This window comes from Ovis canadensis, chromosome 2 (genome assembly GCF_042477335.2).
Source record: "Ovis canadensis isolate MfBH-ARS-UI-01 breed Bighorn chromosome 2, ARS-UI_OviCan_v2, whole genome shotgun sequence".
Lineage (NCBI taxonomy): Eukaryota > Metazoa > Chordata > Mammalia > Artiodactyla > Bovidae > Ovis > Ovis canadensis.
The window spans coordinates 243,527,303-243,543,486 of NC_091246.1; the positions used below are offsets into that span (position 1 = coordinate 243,527,303).

General features: G+C 50.0%; 1 protein-coding gene across 3 annotated transcripts in view; it reads right to left on the reverse strand.

Annotated features, from left to right (window-relative positions):
- PTPRU (protein tyrosine phosphatase receptor type U) overlaps nucleotides 1-16,184 on the reverse strand; it is an 87,315-nt gene that overhangs the window by 21,847 nt on the left and 49,284 nt on the right. For all 3 annotated transcript variants that reach the window (XM_069578783.1, XM_069578782.1, XM_069578781.1), the window contains exon 15: nucleotides 9,297-9,454. In XM_069578783.1, coding sequence (XP_069434884.1) covers nucleotides 9,297-9,454 — 158 coding nt within the window. The remainder of the gene's footprint in view (nucleotides 1-9,296; nucleotides 9,455-16,184) is intronic.

The following is a 16,184-nucleotide window of genomic DNA, read 5'->3' on the forward strand; positions in this document are numbered from 1 at the left end:
GTGCCGAGGTTTGAAAGCTGCCTCGAGGTAGAGGGGCAACGCGAGGCAGGCACCTCAGTTTGTTTTGCTTTTCTCAGGAATCACAGTGGAGGACTGCCTGGTGCCCAATGTCTGAAAACAACTGTTTCACATGTTTTATCCAGATTTCCAGTTGCTTACAGCTGGAGGGCAAGCCACGTACCAGGTACACACGTGTGTGTGTGTGTGTGTGTGTGTGTGTGTGTGTGTGAGTTACCTATGTCTGACTCTTTGTGACCCCATGGACAGTAGTCCACCAGGCTGCTCTGTCCATGGAATTCTTCAGGCAAGAATACTGGGGTGGGTTGCCATTTCCTTCTCCAGGGCATCTTCCCTACCCAGGGATCAAACCCAGGTCTTCTGAATTGCAGGCAGATTCTTTACTGTCTGAGCCACCAGGGAAGCCCACCCATTACACATTTGTGGTCAAATGCCTCAAGCCCTTCATTTTTCAGGTAGAGAAACTGAGATCTGAAAAGGAGAGATTTGCCTAAAGCAGTGGCTGCCCAAGTGTGTTCCAGAAAATACTGGTCATGCCCGATGACTCACGTATTCAACAAAGAGAAGGATCATGGGGAGGGGTTCTGTGTTTTAAAGGAGTTTGTGAAATTCTGGTTTAAATAAAAATAAGTAGGTTGTTTTCCCCTGTGAAACCTCCTAGGGCTTCCAACAAGTTAGTGTGTATTTTAAATCTCCAAGAGATGGGTGGGAATAGCAAGGTTTCACCTCCGTCTTTCACCACAGACAGACTGTTTGTTTCATGAAATATCCTCAGGGGAATACAGTATACTATGGCAATTAAGAGACAGGATCTGGTGTCAGACAGGCTTCAGATCAAATCCCAGTTCTGCATGTAACCTTGGGGATGTTACTTACTCTCCAGAAATTTCCCTTTTCATACGGCAAATGAAGATTAAAACTGTTACTCTCCAATATGATGATATAAATTTCAATGTGCATGCATGCTAAGTCACCTCAGTCGTGTCCGACTCCTGTGACCCTGTGGCCTGAAGCCCGCCAGGCTCCTCTGTCCATGTGATTCTCCAGGCAAGAATACTGGAGTGGGTGGCCATTCCCTTCTCCAGGGGATCTTCCCGACCCAGGGATCAAGCCCAGGTCTCCTGCGTCTCCTGCGCTGCAGGCAGATTCTATACCAAGATTATGCATATACAGCACCCAGCCCAGTGCCTGGCACATGAGCACCTGCAGATGGGGCTGTGGACATCACTGGGAGTTTCCAGGAAAAGGAGGATCCCCTTGAGTTTCAGAAAGCCAGGCCAGATGGTTGACAAGAGGTGGCCTTTCTGCCCGGGTCCTTCTCCACCACTGGATCCTAGTCTAAGACATGACAATTCTAAAGAGCATCCACAACAAGCACACAAGACAAGCACACAAATTTCAAGCAAAAAAAGACTTCTGCTGGTTCAAAGATCTCAGAGATGAAGGGGTCCTAAGTGTTCTTCATGGAAACCGTGTTGACAGCTCCACAGTGAGCTCTCCAGACAGAAAATCCAGCAGCTCATCTCAGAGCTCTTGAAAGGCTGAAAGCTCTGATAGGGCCTCACAAGTAGGCATGGAATCATCTGGCAATGGCTGAAGACAAGCAAATGCCCCCACTGGTTGGGAGGAAGCCAGAGCTAAATCTGGGCAGCTTCCAGGTGAGCCCGAGAGCAACAAGATGTTCTCCAAACAAGACCACCAGAGGACAAAGGATGATGAATGATGATGCTGCCAGGAAGATGTTCCATTTCCTGGGCCCAGAGAAGACATATCCTTACTCTTCTCACCCATGCATTCCCAAGGGATCTCTCTCTCCCTCTCTAACACACACATACACACACACACACACACACACACAGATCCTGAGGTCTAGCTTCCCCGCACAGCTGGAAGCCCCAGAAAGGAAGGTAAGAGCCAGCCCTCAGCTTCAAGGTGGGCACTCAGGCGCTGGCCTTGGCTTTCTCCAGCTCCATAATGATTATGGGATAATTTGGGGGAGTAACCACTGGATGCTTGCTCCTTGGAAGAAAAATTATGACCAACCTAGACAGCATATTAAAAAGCAAAGACATTACTTTGCCAACAAAGGTCCAGCTAGTCAAAGCTATGGTTTTCCCAGGAGTCATGTATGGATGTGAGAGTTGGACTATAAAGAAAGCTGAGCACCAAAGAATTGATGCTTTTGAACTGTGGTGTTGGAAAAGACTCTTGAGAGTCCCTTGGACTGCAAGGAGATCCAACCAGCCCATTCTAAAGGAAATCAGTCCTGAATATTCATTGGAAGGACTGATGCTGAAGCTGAAACTCCAATACTTTGGCCACCTGATGCGAAGACCTGACTCATTTGAAAAGACCCTGATGCTGGGAAAGATTGAAGGCAGAAAGAGAAGGGGACGACAGAGGATGAGATGGTCGAATGGCATCACCGACTCAATGAACATGAGTTTGAGTAAACTCCGGGAGTTGGTGATGGACAGGGAGGCCTGGTGTATTGCAGTCCATGTGGTTGCAAAGAGTCGGACATGACTGAGCAACTGAACTGATCTGAACCACTGGACAGCTGATGTTTTGCGGGGAGGACTGGAGGCCCAGAGGAAAGAACACTGGGTGTGGAGTCAGAGGAGCCTGAATGTGAATTCTGACTCAAGTCACTCAACCTCTCTGGACCTCGGTTTCCTCATTTGAAAATGAGGATCCTCAGACTTCCCTCAAAGATAGGCACTTCCCCCAATTCCCATCCACCCTTGATGAAGACAGGCCACCAGCTATGCAACCAACAGCACGCTATACTTCTCCTTCACTATTTGCAATTAGCAAGCAACTTTAAAGAAACACAACCTGTAACAATAGCTAACAAGATCTAACATACTGAGGGCTTTCATATGCCTGGCATGATTCTTAAGCCATTCAATCCTTAGAATATCCCTATGATGTAGGTGTTATTGTTATTCCCCTTATTACATAGGGGCTTCCCTGGTGGCTCACAGGGTAAAGAATCTGCCTGCAATGCAAGAGACCTGGTTCAACCCCTGAGTTGGGAAGATCCCCTGGGGCAGGGGATGGCTACCCACTCCAGTATTCTTGCCTGGAGAATTCCATGGACAGAGGAGCCTGGCTACAGTCCATGGGGTCACAAAGAGTCAGACACAACTGAGTGACTAACACTTTCATTTGTATGGGCTTCCCAGGTGGCACTGGCGGTAAAGAACCCACCTGCCAATGCAGGAGACATAAGAGACACAGGTTTGATACCTGGGTCAGGAAGATCCCCTTGCGGAGGGCATAGCAACCCACTCTATATTCTGAGGCCAGAAGGGTTGAGTGCCCTGCTGCTTAAGTGGCAGCATTAGGATTCATGCTCAGCCCATCTGACTCCAGGACCCTATTGTCTTCCTCTGATTTCCTCTTCCTGATAAGAGGGCATTTGAGGTGTCAAATAAGGGGTATTTATTTGACAAACCATTTGGCCGGGACCCTCTGGTTCCCATAGCGGTCAAGAGCTCTGGAAGGATGAGAACCCAGAGGGTTTGAGGGTTTCAGGGCAGGATCAGAATCCACAGGGGCACATTCCAACAACTTGGGAACATCCCAGCTCACCATTTACTCAGCATGGGAAGTCCCTATTTAAAATTTCCATACTGAGGTTGACTCTAATCAACGTGGTTCTAAACCACAAAAATCTGGGCTCACTGTTAGGAAAAGAAAAGTAGCGGCTAGACCAGGACGCGGCATAAAGAAAGAGAGAAGCCTTAAGGCTGAGCTTCAGCCTCCTGAATACATCTTGAGCTTCCCAGCCGTCACACCTTCCCCCTGCGTCCAGCATCCTGCCTTCAGTGTCCACCCCTCCTCACCATCCATCAGATCTTATCCATCTCAGCTGAAACCCTGGCCTCCCCTGCCCAAAGGTGTGTCTTCTCAAGACTATGGCAACACATTTTCCCCACTGCTCCGCTAGCAGTTAGCCCAGTGCTGAGTCTCCTGGGTCCATCTCACTTCCCAACTAGACAGTGAGCTTCTTGGGTGCAGAGCCCATGTTTCCTGCCTCTCTCCGTCTCTCCCTAGGACTCAGCAGCAAGATGTGTGACCACAGCACCCCCACCTCCCACTCCCCCCAAAACCCACTTGAGTTTTCCGCCCAAGCAGACCTCGCCAGGTTGTGAAATGTGCATTTACACATGCATTTACATTTGCACAGTCTCTGTGCATTTACCTCCCGCATAGATGCCTTTGCTTCCCATCTCTGCCAACCCAAATCCCACCCAGTCCACCAGGCCTGCGTGATACAGCAATTTGCAATTCAAAGATACCTGCATTTAAATCCTGACTCTGCCACCTTCTGGCGGTTTGACCCAGACAAGTGATTCTCCTCTCTGCATCTCTGTTTCCTTGTTTGTAAGATGAAGAGTTGATTAACAGCTCAGAGGCAACACACTCCAGTACTCTTGCCTGGAAAATCCCATGGACGGAGGAGCCTGGTGGGCTGCGGTCCATGGGGTTGCTAAGAGTCAAACAGGACTGAGCGACTTCACTTTCACTTTTCTCTTGCATGCATTGGAGAAGGAAATGGTAACCCACTCCAGTGTTCTTGCCTGGAGAGCCCCAGGGGCGGAGGAGCCTGGTGGGCTGCCGTCTATGGGGTCGCACAGAGTCGGACACGACTGAAGCGACTTAGCAGCAGCAGCATGCAGGGCTGTAGTTAAATTTAATGAGGGAAGGTCACAGAGAACATCATGCAGAAATACAAGTCAATGGACTTGAAAGCATAAATGAAATGGACACATTCCTAGACAAATATAACACTAAAAGTGTCTTTTAAAATCAGAAAGCTTGAAGAGCTCTTTATTCCTTTAAATAAATTGAATTAAAAGTTTTAAATGTTTCCATAAAGAAAACTAAAGACAAGGACTCTTTTGGTTTCACTGATGAATTCCACCCAACTTTCAGGGACTTGGAGCCAATGAGTTCAATCTTCTGTGATAAGGAAAAATGAGACAAGATCTCTGTGCATTTTATAAGACGAGTAGAATCTGGATACCAGAAACCAGACAAAGATAACACAAAAAAGAAAAATTACAGGCCAATCCCACTGGGGAATACAGCTTTAGAATGTTGAACTATATTATAATTATACTAAATCCAATAATTCATAAAAAAAATATTGTGCATCAGACCAAGTCGAATTTACCCCAGGAATGGAAGGTTATTTTAACATTAGAAAATCTATCAACACAATATTGTAACACAATTATCCTCCAATTAAAAATAAATAATTTTTTAAGGGAAAAAAAGGAAAATCTAAAACTGTCACTCACCTCACTAACAAACTAAAGGAAGAAAAATGACATTATGAGTAGCTCCTAAAGAGTCAAACAAATAGACAAATATAACAATACAGATATAGACTCACAGACATGGAGAACAAACTAGGTTTTGCCAGAGGGGCAAGGGGTAGGAAGAAAGGCAAAATAGATGAAAAGATTTAGAGGTACAAACTACCAGTTATAAATATTAAAAGCCACAGGGATGTAATATACAGCACAGAGAATATAGCCAATAATAGTGTAATAACTTTCCACGGTCTATAATCTAGAAAAATATCAAATTATATTATATACCTGAAACTAACAATACTATAACCCAACTATACTTCCATTAAAAAAGAAAGTTTATCAAGGTGGATGGATATAAGACCAATATCTATTCGCACAAAAATCAACTGCATTTCTCCATATGACCCATACTTAGAAATATAATATTCTAAAAATATACCCCATGTGTGCTGGGAAAACTGGACATCCATATGCAAAAGAATGAAGTTGGACCCTTATCTAACATCATACACAAAAATTAACTCAGAAAGGACTAAAGACCTAAATGTAAGATCTAAACATAGGGCAAAAGCTTCATAACATAAGATTTGGCAAGAATTTCTGGGCTATGATACCAAAGGCATAAGCAACAAAAGAAAAAAACAGACAAAATGGACAACATCAAAGTGTAAACATTTGTTCATCAAAAGATACTAATCGCAGAGTAAAAAGGCAACCGACAGAATGAGATAAAAATGTTTGTAAATCATTTATCTGATAAGGATTAATATCCAGATTAAATATAGAACTCTTAAAACTCAACAGCAAAAGGACAAACAGCCCAATTCAAAAATTCTCCAAATAAAGTACACAAACAGCCAATAAACTCATGAAAGGATGCTCAACATCACATCACTCCAGCATTAGGGAAAAGAAAATCGAAACTACGAGATACCGTCTCACATCCATGACGATGGCTGCTATAATTTTTTTTTTCTTTAACAGAAAACAAGTACTGGCAAGGATGTGGGGAAAACTGGAACCCCTGTGCACTACTAGGGGGGACACAAAATGGTGCAGCCACAGTCAAAAACTGTGGCAGGCCCTCAAAAAATTAAAAATAGACCCACTGTATGATCCAGCAGTTCCATTTCTGGGTATATACCCAAAAGTACTGAAAGCAGGGACCCGGAGAGATGTTTGTACACACCCATGTTCATAGCAGGCTTCCCTGGTGGCTCAGGCTTCTCCTACAGTGCAGAAGACCTGGGTTCCATTCCTGGGTTGGGAAGATCGCCTAGAGAAGGGAATGGCAACCCACTCCAGTATTCTTGCCTGGAGTGTTAGTCACAATAGCTAAAACTTAGAAACCACCGAAGCGTCTATCAACAGGCAAATGGGTCAGAAAAGCGAGCATATACATACGATAGAATATTATTCAGCCTTAAAAAGAAAGGCAATTCTGGAAGTTCCTTGGCAGCCCAGGGGTTAGGACTCTTGAGCTTCCACTTCAGGAGCCACAGGTATGACCCCTGGGCAGGGAATTAAGATCCCTCGTGCCATGCGGTGCAGCCAAAAATTAGGAGTTAAAAAAAATTAATTTTTTCAAAAAGCAATTTAAAAACAGGCAGTTCTAAAAGGTGCTACGACATGGATGAACTCTGAGGACATTACGTTAGGTGAAATAAGCTAGTCCCTAAAGACGGGCACTGCAAGATTCCACTTATATGAGACAGTAATCAAAGTCAGAAAGTAGAATGGTGGTGGCCAGGAACTGAGAAGAGAGGGAACAGGGAGTTTAATGGATGTCGAGTTTCGGTTTTACACAACGAAAACCAATCCTAAGATTCAACGCACATTCCGCCAACCAAGTTTGCCAAGGAATTTGAAGAGATGATTCTAAAACTTGTAAGAAAAAGAACGAAGGCCAATATAGCCAAGACATCCTTGGTAAAGAGCAAGGTTGGGAGGGCTTGATGTTTCAGATATCAAGACCTAGATACCTATGGTAATTAGCTAGTTTGGTACTGACACAGGAATCACCAAACTGGCCTATGATAAAGAACAGGGAGCCAAAACATAGCCCATATATATATGGAAATGTGATATATGATACGAGGTGGCTCTGCAAATCAGTGGTGAAAATATGAACTGTAATACCTGATGCTGGGACAGTTGGTTTTCCCTATAGAAAACAAATAATTTATATCACATACAAAAATCAACTACAAATGGATGAAGATGTAAAAGTGAAGTGCAAAATATTAAAAGTTTTAGAAAAAAGTAAAAAAATGTCTTGCAATTTTGCATACAGAATCCATTAAACAAACACAAAAATAGAAATCAAAAAGGAAAAGACTGATGAACTTGACTAAATCGACACAAAAATTTGTTCATCCAAAGACACTATAAATAACCAGCAAAGATGAGCCACAAATTGGGAGAAGATATTTGCAATTCATAAGAGACAAATGAGTCTCATCCTAAATATATAAAGAACTCCTAAAAACCACTAAGAAAGCAACAGAAAACCAAACAGAAAATTAGGTAAAAGACATGAACAGGCATTTTACGGAAGAAGAAACCTGAATGGCCGATGATGATTTGCAAATATGTTCAACTTCATTAGTAATCAGAGAAATGCAAATTAAGACTATAGAGAATTACCATCTTTATACAAACTAGTTTGGCGAAAGTGAAGAAGCCTGGCAAGTTTTGATCTCGATGTGGAGTGATGCAAACTCTTACGCCCTGCTGCTAGGAATGAACACGGGCAAAGACGCTTTGGAAAACAATTTGGCCCTGTCTCAGAAAGCAGAACAAGCACATACTTTATAATCCAGCAGCTCTTATTTCCAGAAGCTGCTGTGCAGGTGCATCTAGAGATTCATTTAAGAACATTCACAGCAGCCTCGTTTGTAATAACAAGAGAACTAGGAACAAATCAAATGCCCGTGGATGGCAGGATGGAGAAATAAATTGTGATATATTCATACAATGGAAAACTATACATCAGAGAAAATAAATGAACTATAGCAAAACATCCACCTGGGTAAATGTTGGAAACATGGTGTTGAGCTGAAAAATAGAGAGCAATTTCATTTTTATCAAGCTCAGAATGAGCGAAATTATAGCATGCACTGTTTGGGGACACACGCACACATGGTAAAAATTACTCCCCAAAAGCCAAGAAAGTTATAAACATAAATTTCAAGGGAATATTTACATCTAAGAGGGAGGTCGGGGCTATGAGAGACGCATTCAGATGACTTTCAAATTCACCAGTGGCCTTTACCAGTGTTTATTGTATTATTACGGCTTCATGATTTTCCTAAATAGTCTATTTCCTTTTGTACAAATCAGCACTAAGTCAAATCAAAAGATGTGTGATGAAGCGATTGATGAGAAGCTCCTAGCATATACAGCTGACTCACCCTCCTCTCCCTGCAGGCCAGCCACAGCACTAAACAATGTATACCCATTCTCATTTAGTCTCCCAGTGGCACCACCAGCAGAGATGATCTTCCTCCTCATTTTATACATGAGGAAGCAGACAACCAGAGAGGTTAAGCCACTTGCCTCAGGTCACACAGCTCAGGGGACCTGAGATGCAAACCGAGGTCTAACTGCAGAGCACTCCCTTTCACACAGCAGGAAGGAGATGGCTCTGACCCCACAGCAGCGCTCCCTTCCCTGAGTCTCCAGAACACTTCTCACAATTAACAAGGCAACTCACACTCCTTTTAGATGAATCTGCGTCTAAGACCTCGATTTTCCCAAAGCTCCTCCAGTGCAAAGATAACACCGGTGCCTTCTCTGTATCCCCAGGGCCCATGCTGGTACCCAGCAGGATGCTTAGTCCCGTGGTTCGGGGTGTTACAGAATCCACTGATGGGGGGCTCCGTGCTGTTGGCTCAGGAGTCTGGGGCAGGAGTGCCTGGGGGCCACGAGGAAGGGGCAGGCACTCACCCCGGGGGCTGTAGCCGTGGGCGTCCATGAAGGAGAGGCCCAGCCGCTCATCCTCCTGCAGGGTGCTCTGGTCCGTGAAGCTCCGGTCCACAGCGCTCATCATGTGGGTCTTCTCCTGGCGGTAGTTGACAGTGGCTTTGGTCATGTTCACTGGCTTCCTGCAGAGGAGGGTCGACGGGAGACATGAGTGCTCAGCTGGACAGGACAGCACCCAGAGGTGGATGGGGAGACCCGGCAGTCAGGGGCCTTGAGGCCAGGAGCCAGTCTAGAAGCATCTCTGGATACTGAAGGGACTCTGGCCCCATCCTTTGCTCACCAGACCCGGAAAGCTGCCTCTTTGCCCAAAAGGGACCGGGCGTGGTCCCTGATGCTGGGCAAGATTGAAGGCAGAAGGAGAAGAGGACGACAGAAGATGAGATGGTTGCATGGCATCACTGATTCAATGGATATTAGGTTGAGCAAACCCTGGGAGATAGGGAGGGACAGGGAGGCCTGGCGTGCTGCAGTCCACAGGGTCGCAAAGAATCAGACACAACTTGGGAACTAAACAACAAGGGTCCCTATCCTGTGGACCTTTGCGAGAGCAAGGGATGGAGCAGTGGTGGCCTCAGGCTGGGATATGCCTCCTAACTCTCACTGGGCCTGAGGGCTCAGAAAACGGGGAGGACAGTCACTCTAGGCCTATTGTCGTGTCACAACAATCACCACATCCACAACGAGGAAGAGCTGCCCAGCTCCGGCCTTGCAGGCCCCACACATAACCTTCCTTCCTCTGGCCTCCCAGCTGCCCTGGGGCCTCTTCCTCCTGCATGGGAAAGCACTGCAATTCTCCTTCAGGCAGAGGGTCTGGTTAGAGCTCGGCCAGTCTCAGTGTCCACGGTTCAGTGGACAGGGAATAAATTCCAATCACAACTTTTTCTTACCCCCAGGAACCCCAGGATGATCCTCCCACAGGCCACACTAGACTTGAGTAATCCACACAGCATCCATATTCCTGTCGCTGCCCACCAGCCCATCCAGCTGCCAGAAGCTGCAGAGGGAGAAGGCCCAGTCCCTCCCAAGAGGCGGAGCTTCGGAGAGGACCCTGGGCAGGGACCCCTGCACAGCCCCGGTCTCCAGTCCAGCTTTAGGCATGGATGGTAGTTTGCAACCCCAGGGAACTCAGAGGAAAGTGGGAGGGAGTACAGGGGTGGGGAGGCAGGGCTCAAGGCTCCACGTCTGAGGGGCTAAAACCCAGGCAAAGGGAAAGGACGTGGGAATGGCACTGAGACTGGAGAAGAGCCGGGACCCGATCACAGGGAAGGCTCGAGACCAGAGAGCCGTTCACCTGCCCGGCCCTGCAGCGTGCAGGACGCAGGTCAGACCTGAGAGGGGACTTCCAGGTCGTGCGGGCTCAGGGACACTGGTCATCATGGAGATGAAGAGGATAGTGTGGGACTCACTCCCCCAGAGAGACAAACTCCACTCAGCCCGTCCTGGCTCCAGAGCTGCTGGGGGCAGGGGGAGGGATAGGATGACCTCTGGATGCCCCTCCTGCCAGGACAACCATGTGTTTCCTCTGGGAAACACAGGAAAGAGGGCTCTGTGTCCTGCTGGGGACCAGTGCGGCTATGCACTGCGGTGGGTGTGACTTTCCCAATCTGAGACAGCTCAGCGGGCCCAAGCCTCCGACTCCCACCCACCTTCAGGCTCTGGCTGTCTCCCTCACTGAGGCCCAGGGCAGAGCCAAAGACCCTTTGGGGGCAGATGAGGAGAGGTCTCCGTGGCTATGACCTCGACCATCAACATAGGACAGAAGGTGGAGGAGGAAGGGAGGTGAAGAGGGAGACGGGGGTGGGACAAGAGAATTAGAGATACAGAGAAGGGAGAGGGGGGAAAAAAGGAATAATGACAAGGAGAGAGGCGGGGAAGGAGACAGAGGGCGGGGGGACAGGTCAGACACCAGCGACCACAGGGACGACAGAGGGCCTCGGACAGAGGACAGCCCGTCAGGCTGGCTGGACCATGCAGCCCCAGGAGGACACTTCCCAAGAGGATCCTGGTCTAGGAGGCGGTCTGCAGCAGTGAACCACAGGGCTCTGTTCCCGCCCAGGCCTCCTGCTCTACTTGGAAGAAGAACTTCAAACACCAACCAACCAGATCCGCGAACAGCCAGGAGGGACACTGCTCACCGAGGTCTCCAGCCGACCTCAGGGTGAGATCAAGCCGATGGCGTGTAATATGGACACTCGGAAAAGTTCCGCATTTAGATTCAAAATTAGGTGCTCTGTGACAACCCAGAGGGGTGGGATGGGGTGGGAGATGGGGACACATGTATACCTATGGCTGATTCATGTTGATGTATGGCAGAAAGCAACACAATACTGTAAAGCTATTATCCTCCAATTTAAAAAGAAAATTTTAAAGACTATGAAAAGAATACATATATGTGTGTGACTGAGTCACTTTGCTGTACAGCAGATATTAACACAACATTGTAAATCAACTACACTTCAATAAAATAATGGTTTTAAAAAACACCTGCAGAGTTGAGGGAGCCGGAGAGCTGCCTTGTTAGGAGCTCAAGGAACAGCTGAGCTGGAGGCTCCACGTGTGTTGACAGGGGTGTGGTTGCTGGAAAAGCCAGGGTGACAATGGCTGATGTCGATGCAAGAAGAGGGTCCAGGGAGGAGGTGAGAGACCACCGTCCTCTGGGCTGGCCCGGGGCCACCTGGGCCTGCTCTGCAAGGTGGGGACAAGCACGGGTGCAGGGGAATGATCTGGAAGGCTTGCAGGGTCAGAGATCCCAGAGGCAGAAAACAGAGCGGCATCGGCAGGCTGGGGAGTTAGAGGGGGGCCTGGGCTGCAACCCTGTCTCTGCACGTCCTGTGACTTCTGACAAGTCCTTAACCTCCCTGAGCCTCAGTTTCCTCATCAGTGAAATGGGGCGACCACAGGGCGTCTTCTCAGGGTTGTTGTGTGGTTTCTGTGCGAAAAACTGAGCTCAGGGGAGGCGCCCAGGGATCGGTGGGTCTGAGGAGCTGGGCCCAGCTACAGAAAGGCTGGAGGTGCCCTGGGAGCCGCCCTATGTCTGCCCCCGACACGCACGCGCACGCAGGCTGTGGACCCAGAGTGGGACCCGGGCGAAGACCTTCCTGGACTTGGACTGAGGTCTGATGTCGGGAGGTCCCGACCAGCAAGAATGGCTTGAGACACAAGGGGCTGCCTCGGGGTCAAGAGGACAGGAGGCTCCGGGAGGTCCAGTGACTTGTCTGGGGCGGCTCAGAGAGCTGGTTCTGAACCCGAGACTCAGCACAGAGAGAGCGCTCATGACCTCCACACAGGAGGACGGCGGGGAGAGGAAAGACAGCAGAGGAGGGAAGCTCAGAGGCAGGGTGGCCGTGGAGGAGGCGCTGACCCCAGGCAGGGCAGAGGCGGGGGCGGGGGCTCCCCAGGGGAGGCGGGGGCTCCCCAGGAGGGGCGGGGCCCCCAGGCAGGGGCGCTACTTACGGGTAGTAGGAGTAGGCATAGTGGTTTCTCCTGGCAGCGTGCAAAGAGAACACACAGGTGGGCCACGGTTTGTGCACGAGGCGGGACCCAGGGCAGCACCACCAGCGGGAGGGGCCTGGTGCTTTATCTGCTGGGGACCGGGCTGGCCTGGGACCAACGGGTCAGAAGGGCCTTCTCTGACCCAAGGGCTGGCCCGGCTCCTTCCAGAACCTTCCCCAAGCCCACTCCTGGAGTGAGAAGGAGGTGGGGAAAGGGCCTGGAGGGAAGCAGGGCTTTTACACACGTGCGTTCACAAAGAGAAATACTCACACATGCAGACACACTCACGGATACACACACTCACACAGAAGCACATGGACACACTCATGCACTTACAAACACAGACCTATTACATGCATGCACTCAGACACATGCACTCAGACACACACACTGGCACACACAGATATATACACAGACATGTTCACAAACACACTCACACACAGATGCCTGCACTCACACACTCCAGGTAACTGTGCACTCACCCCTGCAGACCACCCCCCACAGTCCCCATGCCACCCCCCTGCCCCCCGCAGGCTCCCCTGCCCCTGAGGGGACAGCCCTCTGCAAGCTGGGAAGAAATGAGCCAGGAAGGGGAGGGGGGCTGGACGCCAGGACAACTGGGGCCACCCTCAGCCACCCAGACTGCCCCTGGGTATGAGGTCCACTAAAGGAGCCACGTGACCCCCTCACAAGCACCCAGAGCACAGCTGGGCCGAGAGCCCTGACGGGACCTCGAGGCATCGGCAGTGGGGTCGTGGCGCAGGTCTGATCCCACCTCCCCGGCGGGGAGCCGGGTCCCAGAAAGTCATGTCAGCCCACGGCTCTCAGGGGGTCAGCGAGAGTCCAGACCGGGCCCAGGACCCTGACCCCAGAGCCAGCCCCTCCTGAGGCCCCTTCCAGGCCCACTCCAGGATCCTCCACTCACCCGAGCCCACATCACCCCATCAGCAGGGAGGGGAAGGCAAAGAGAGGGGAGGGGAAGACAGAGGCCCAGCCAGGGCGGGAGAAACACTTGTGGTCACACAGCACGTCTCCCGTCCCAGCCCTGAGCTGGTCATAGTGGCCCTGAGGGCAGGGAGATGGGCTGAAGGAGTGGCATTCTTCTGGTCTCGGCTGAGCTGTCATAACTTCAAAAGGGCCGATCCTAAGGACTCCCCCACAATCACCAACTACATTAGTTCCCCCTTTACACTCTCTCTGCCCCTTCAGCCTGACACCCTGGTCTTTTCACAATTTGTAATCACGCATTTGTGCTTTTTTTAGTTTAATGCCAGACTCCCCACCCACAGCCACAAAGCACAAGAGGACTGCATCCTGGTTGCTTTTGTCCACTGTGGATCCCCAGGGCCCAGGACAGTGCCCAGGGAATATGTATTCCCTCGATACAGATTTTATTAAACTGAGTAATCAGTAAATGGGGGGCTTCCCTGGTGGCTCAGATGGTAAAGCGTCTGCCCGCAGTGCAGGAGACCCAGGTTCGATTCCTGGGTCAGGAAGATCCCCTGGAGAAGGAAATGGCAATCCACTCCAGCACTCTTGCCTGGAAAATCCCATGGACGGAGGAGCCTGATAGGACACAGTCCATGGGTTCGCAGAGTCAGACACGACTGAGCGACTTTACTTACTTTACTTACTAATCAGTAAATGGAGAAAAATAACTAAAAGAACTCCATCTCTATGAGCTTCCATTTTCTCATCTAAACAAGTGAGGTTAAAAATAATCCCCTCCCGGACAGCAAGCATGCACCCAGCCCTTCCCTGCCCCCTCTGCTTGCTGGGTGTGGGCACGGGTTCAGGAGGACCCAAGTCATCCATAAGTCATATACAGAGGACCCGGGGGACACACAGGCAACAAGACAGAACCTCCTCTGCCCTCATGCAGTTCTCAGTCCAGCAGGGAAGAGAAACACTGAGCAAAGCCTGTGAGTATGAGTGAAGTGCAGAGTGGGGTGGGCAGAGTGGGGGAAGTGCTGCAAAGGGAAGTGAGGAGGGTCTCTGGAAGCAGAACTAAAGGGTCCAACTGGCCTGGGGCACCCCAGAGTTCCCAGGGGCAGGTGCATCCAGCCTTACTCTCCAGGGGGCAGGATGAAGAAGCTGAGACCTGCTCCCAGCCACCTCCTCCCCACCCCAGGTGCCTCCTTCCTGGGTGCACAGGAGCTCCCTGGGGGCTGCTCTCCCTCAGCAACCTCCTAATCTGTCCATTTCATCCATACCCCAGGTTGATCTGAACACCCCCATCCCTGCCAGAGCTGCTCTGCCCCATGGCACCCACAGTGCAGACTGAGGGAGCCCTCAAGAGCACAGTGAACCCGGAAGGCCAGGTAGGATTCGGGGGAAAGCAGCAAGGGGCTACAGAAGGGGGGTGAATGGCTTTTAGAGGATCTAAGAAGGAACAGGGCGGAGGCAGGTAGCTATGGAGAAGGGATCCTAGAGGCTTCCAGTAGCAGCTGCATGAAGTGGAGGGCTTCCCAGTGAGGCCCTGGTAGCATATCTGACCCATCCATCCTCTCCTGGGCCTGGCTCTCTCTTTGCTGGGGTGGGTGACCTTCCCTACTTTGCCAATCTTCCTCAAGAGTAGATCTGGAGAGACTCAAATACCACCTGCAATTTCCCAAATCTGATCCCTCCCTTACAGCCCTCTATCTGTGCCGCTCCCCACCCCAGGGCCTCGCCCCTGACAGGAACTACTTTGTGCCAGCCGTGGTGAGGCCCTTCACATGCCTGGCCGTAAGGAGGATGAGTTTTGCGGTCAGGCCTGGGTCCAGTCAGGACCTGCTACTTAAAGTGACATGGGCGAGTCCCTTAATAATAGTTTCCCGACCTGTGAAAAGGAACTTAGATCTGCTTTGTGAGTCAGGATCCAGGAAGGAAAAATTCCCTGATGTCTCCCGAGTGCCGGAACAGCGCCTGGTACACACTAGGTGATCAGTAACTACGGTTCTAATGGGTGATGTGTGGAGAGCTCTTGGCACAGCATAATACTCATTAAATGACAGTTTAAATGATTTTGCCTCAGGAAGCTTCACAGGGAACAATCAGAGCCTGATGCCCTGAACAGACCATCTCAGCACCCCACTGCTGGCATGCCCCCACCCCGAGACTCTTGGGGAGAGTGCTGGGCCTCAGGCAAGGGGGGCCCTGCCCAGTTCTCCCTCATCTCCCTGGATCCTGCTTATCTGCTCCTGACAGCTCAGAGACCCAGAGCCAACCCACCCACGCGTGCCCAACTTGGCAGCAGCAAGGGCCACAAGAGCCAGAGCCCAGAGGGGAGAGGATGGAGCAGGCTCTGCCCCTGGCTCCCGGGTGACCTCGGGCAGGTCTCTGCCCCCTCTGGAGCTCAGCGTCTCCATTCCTCAACTA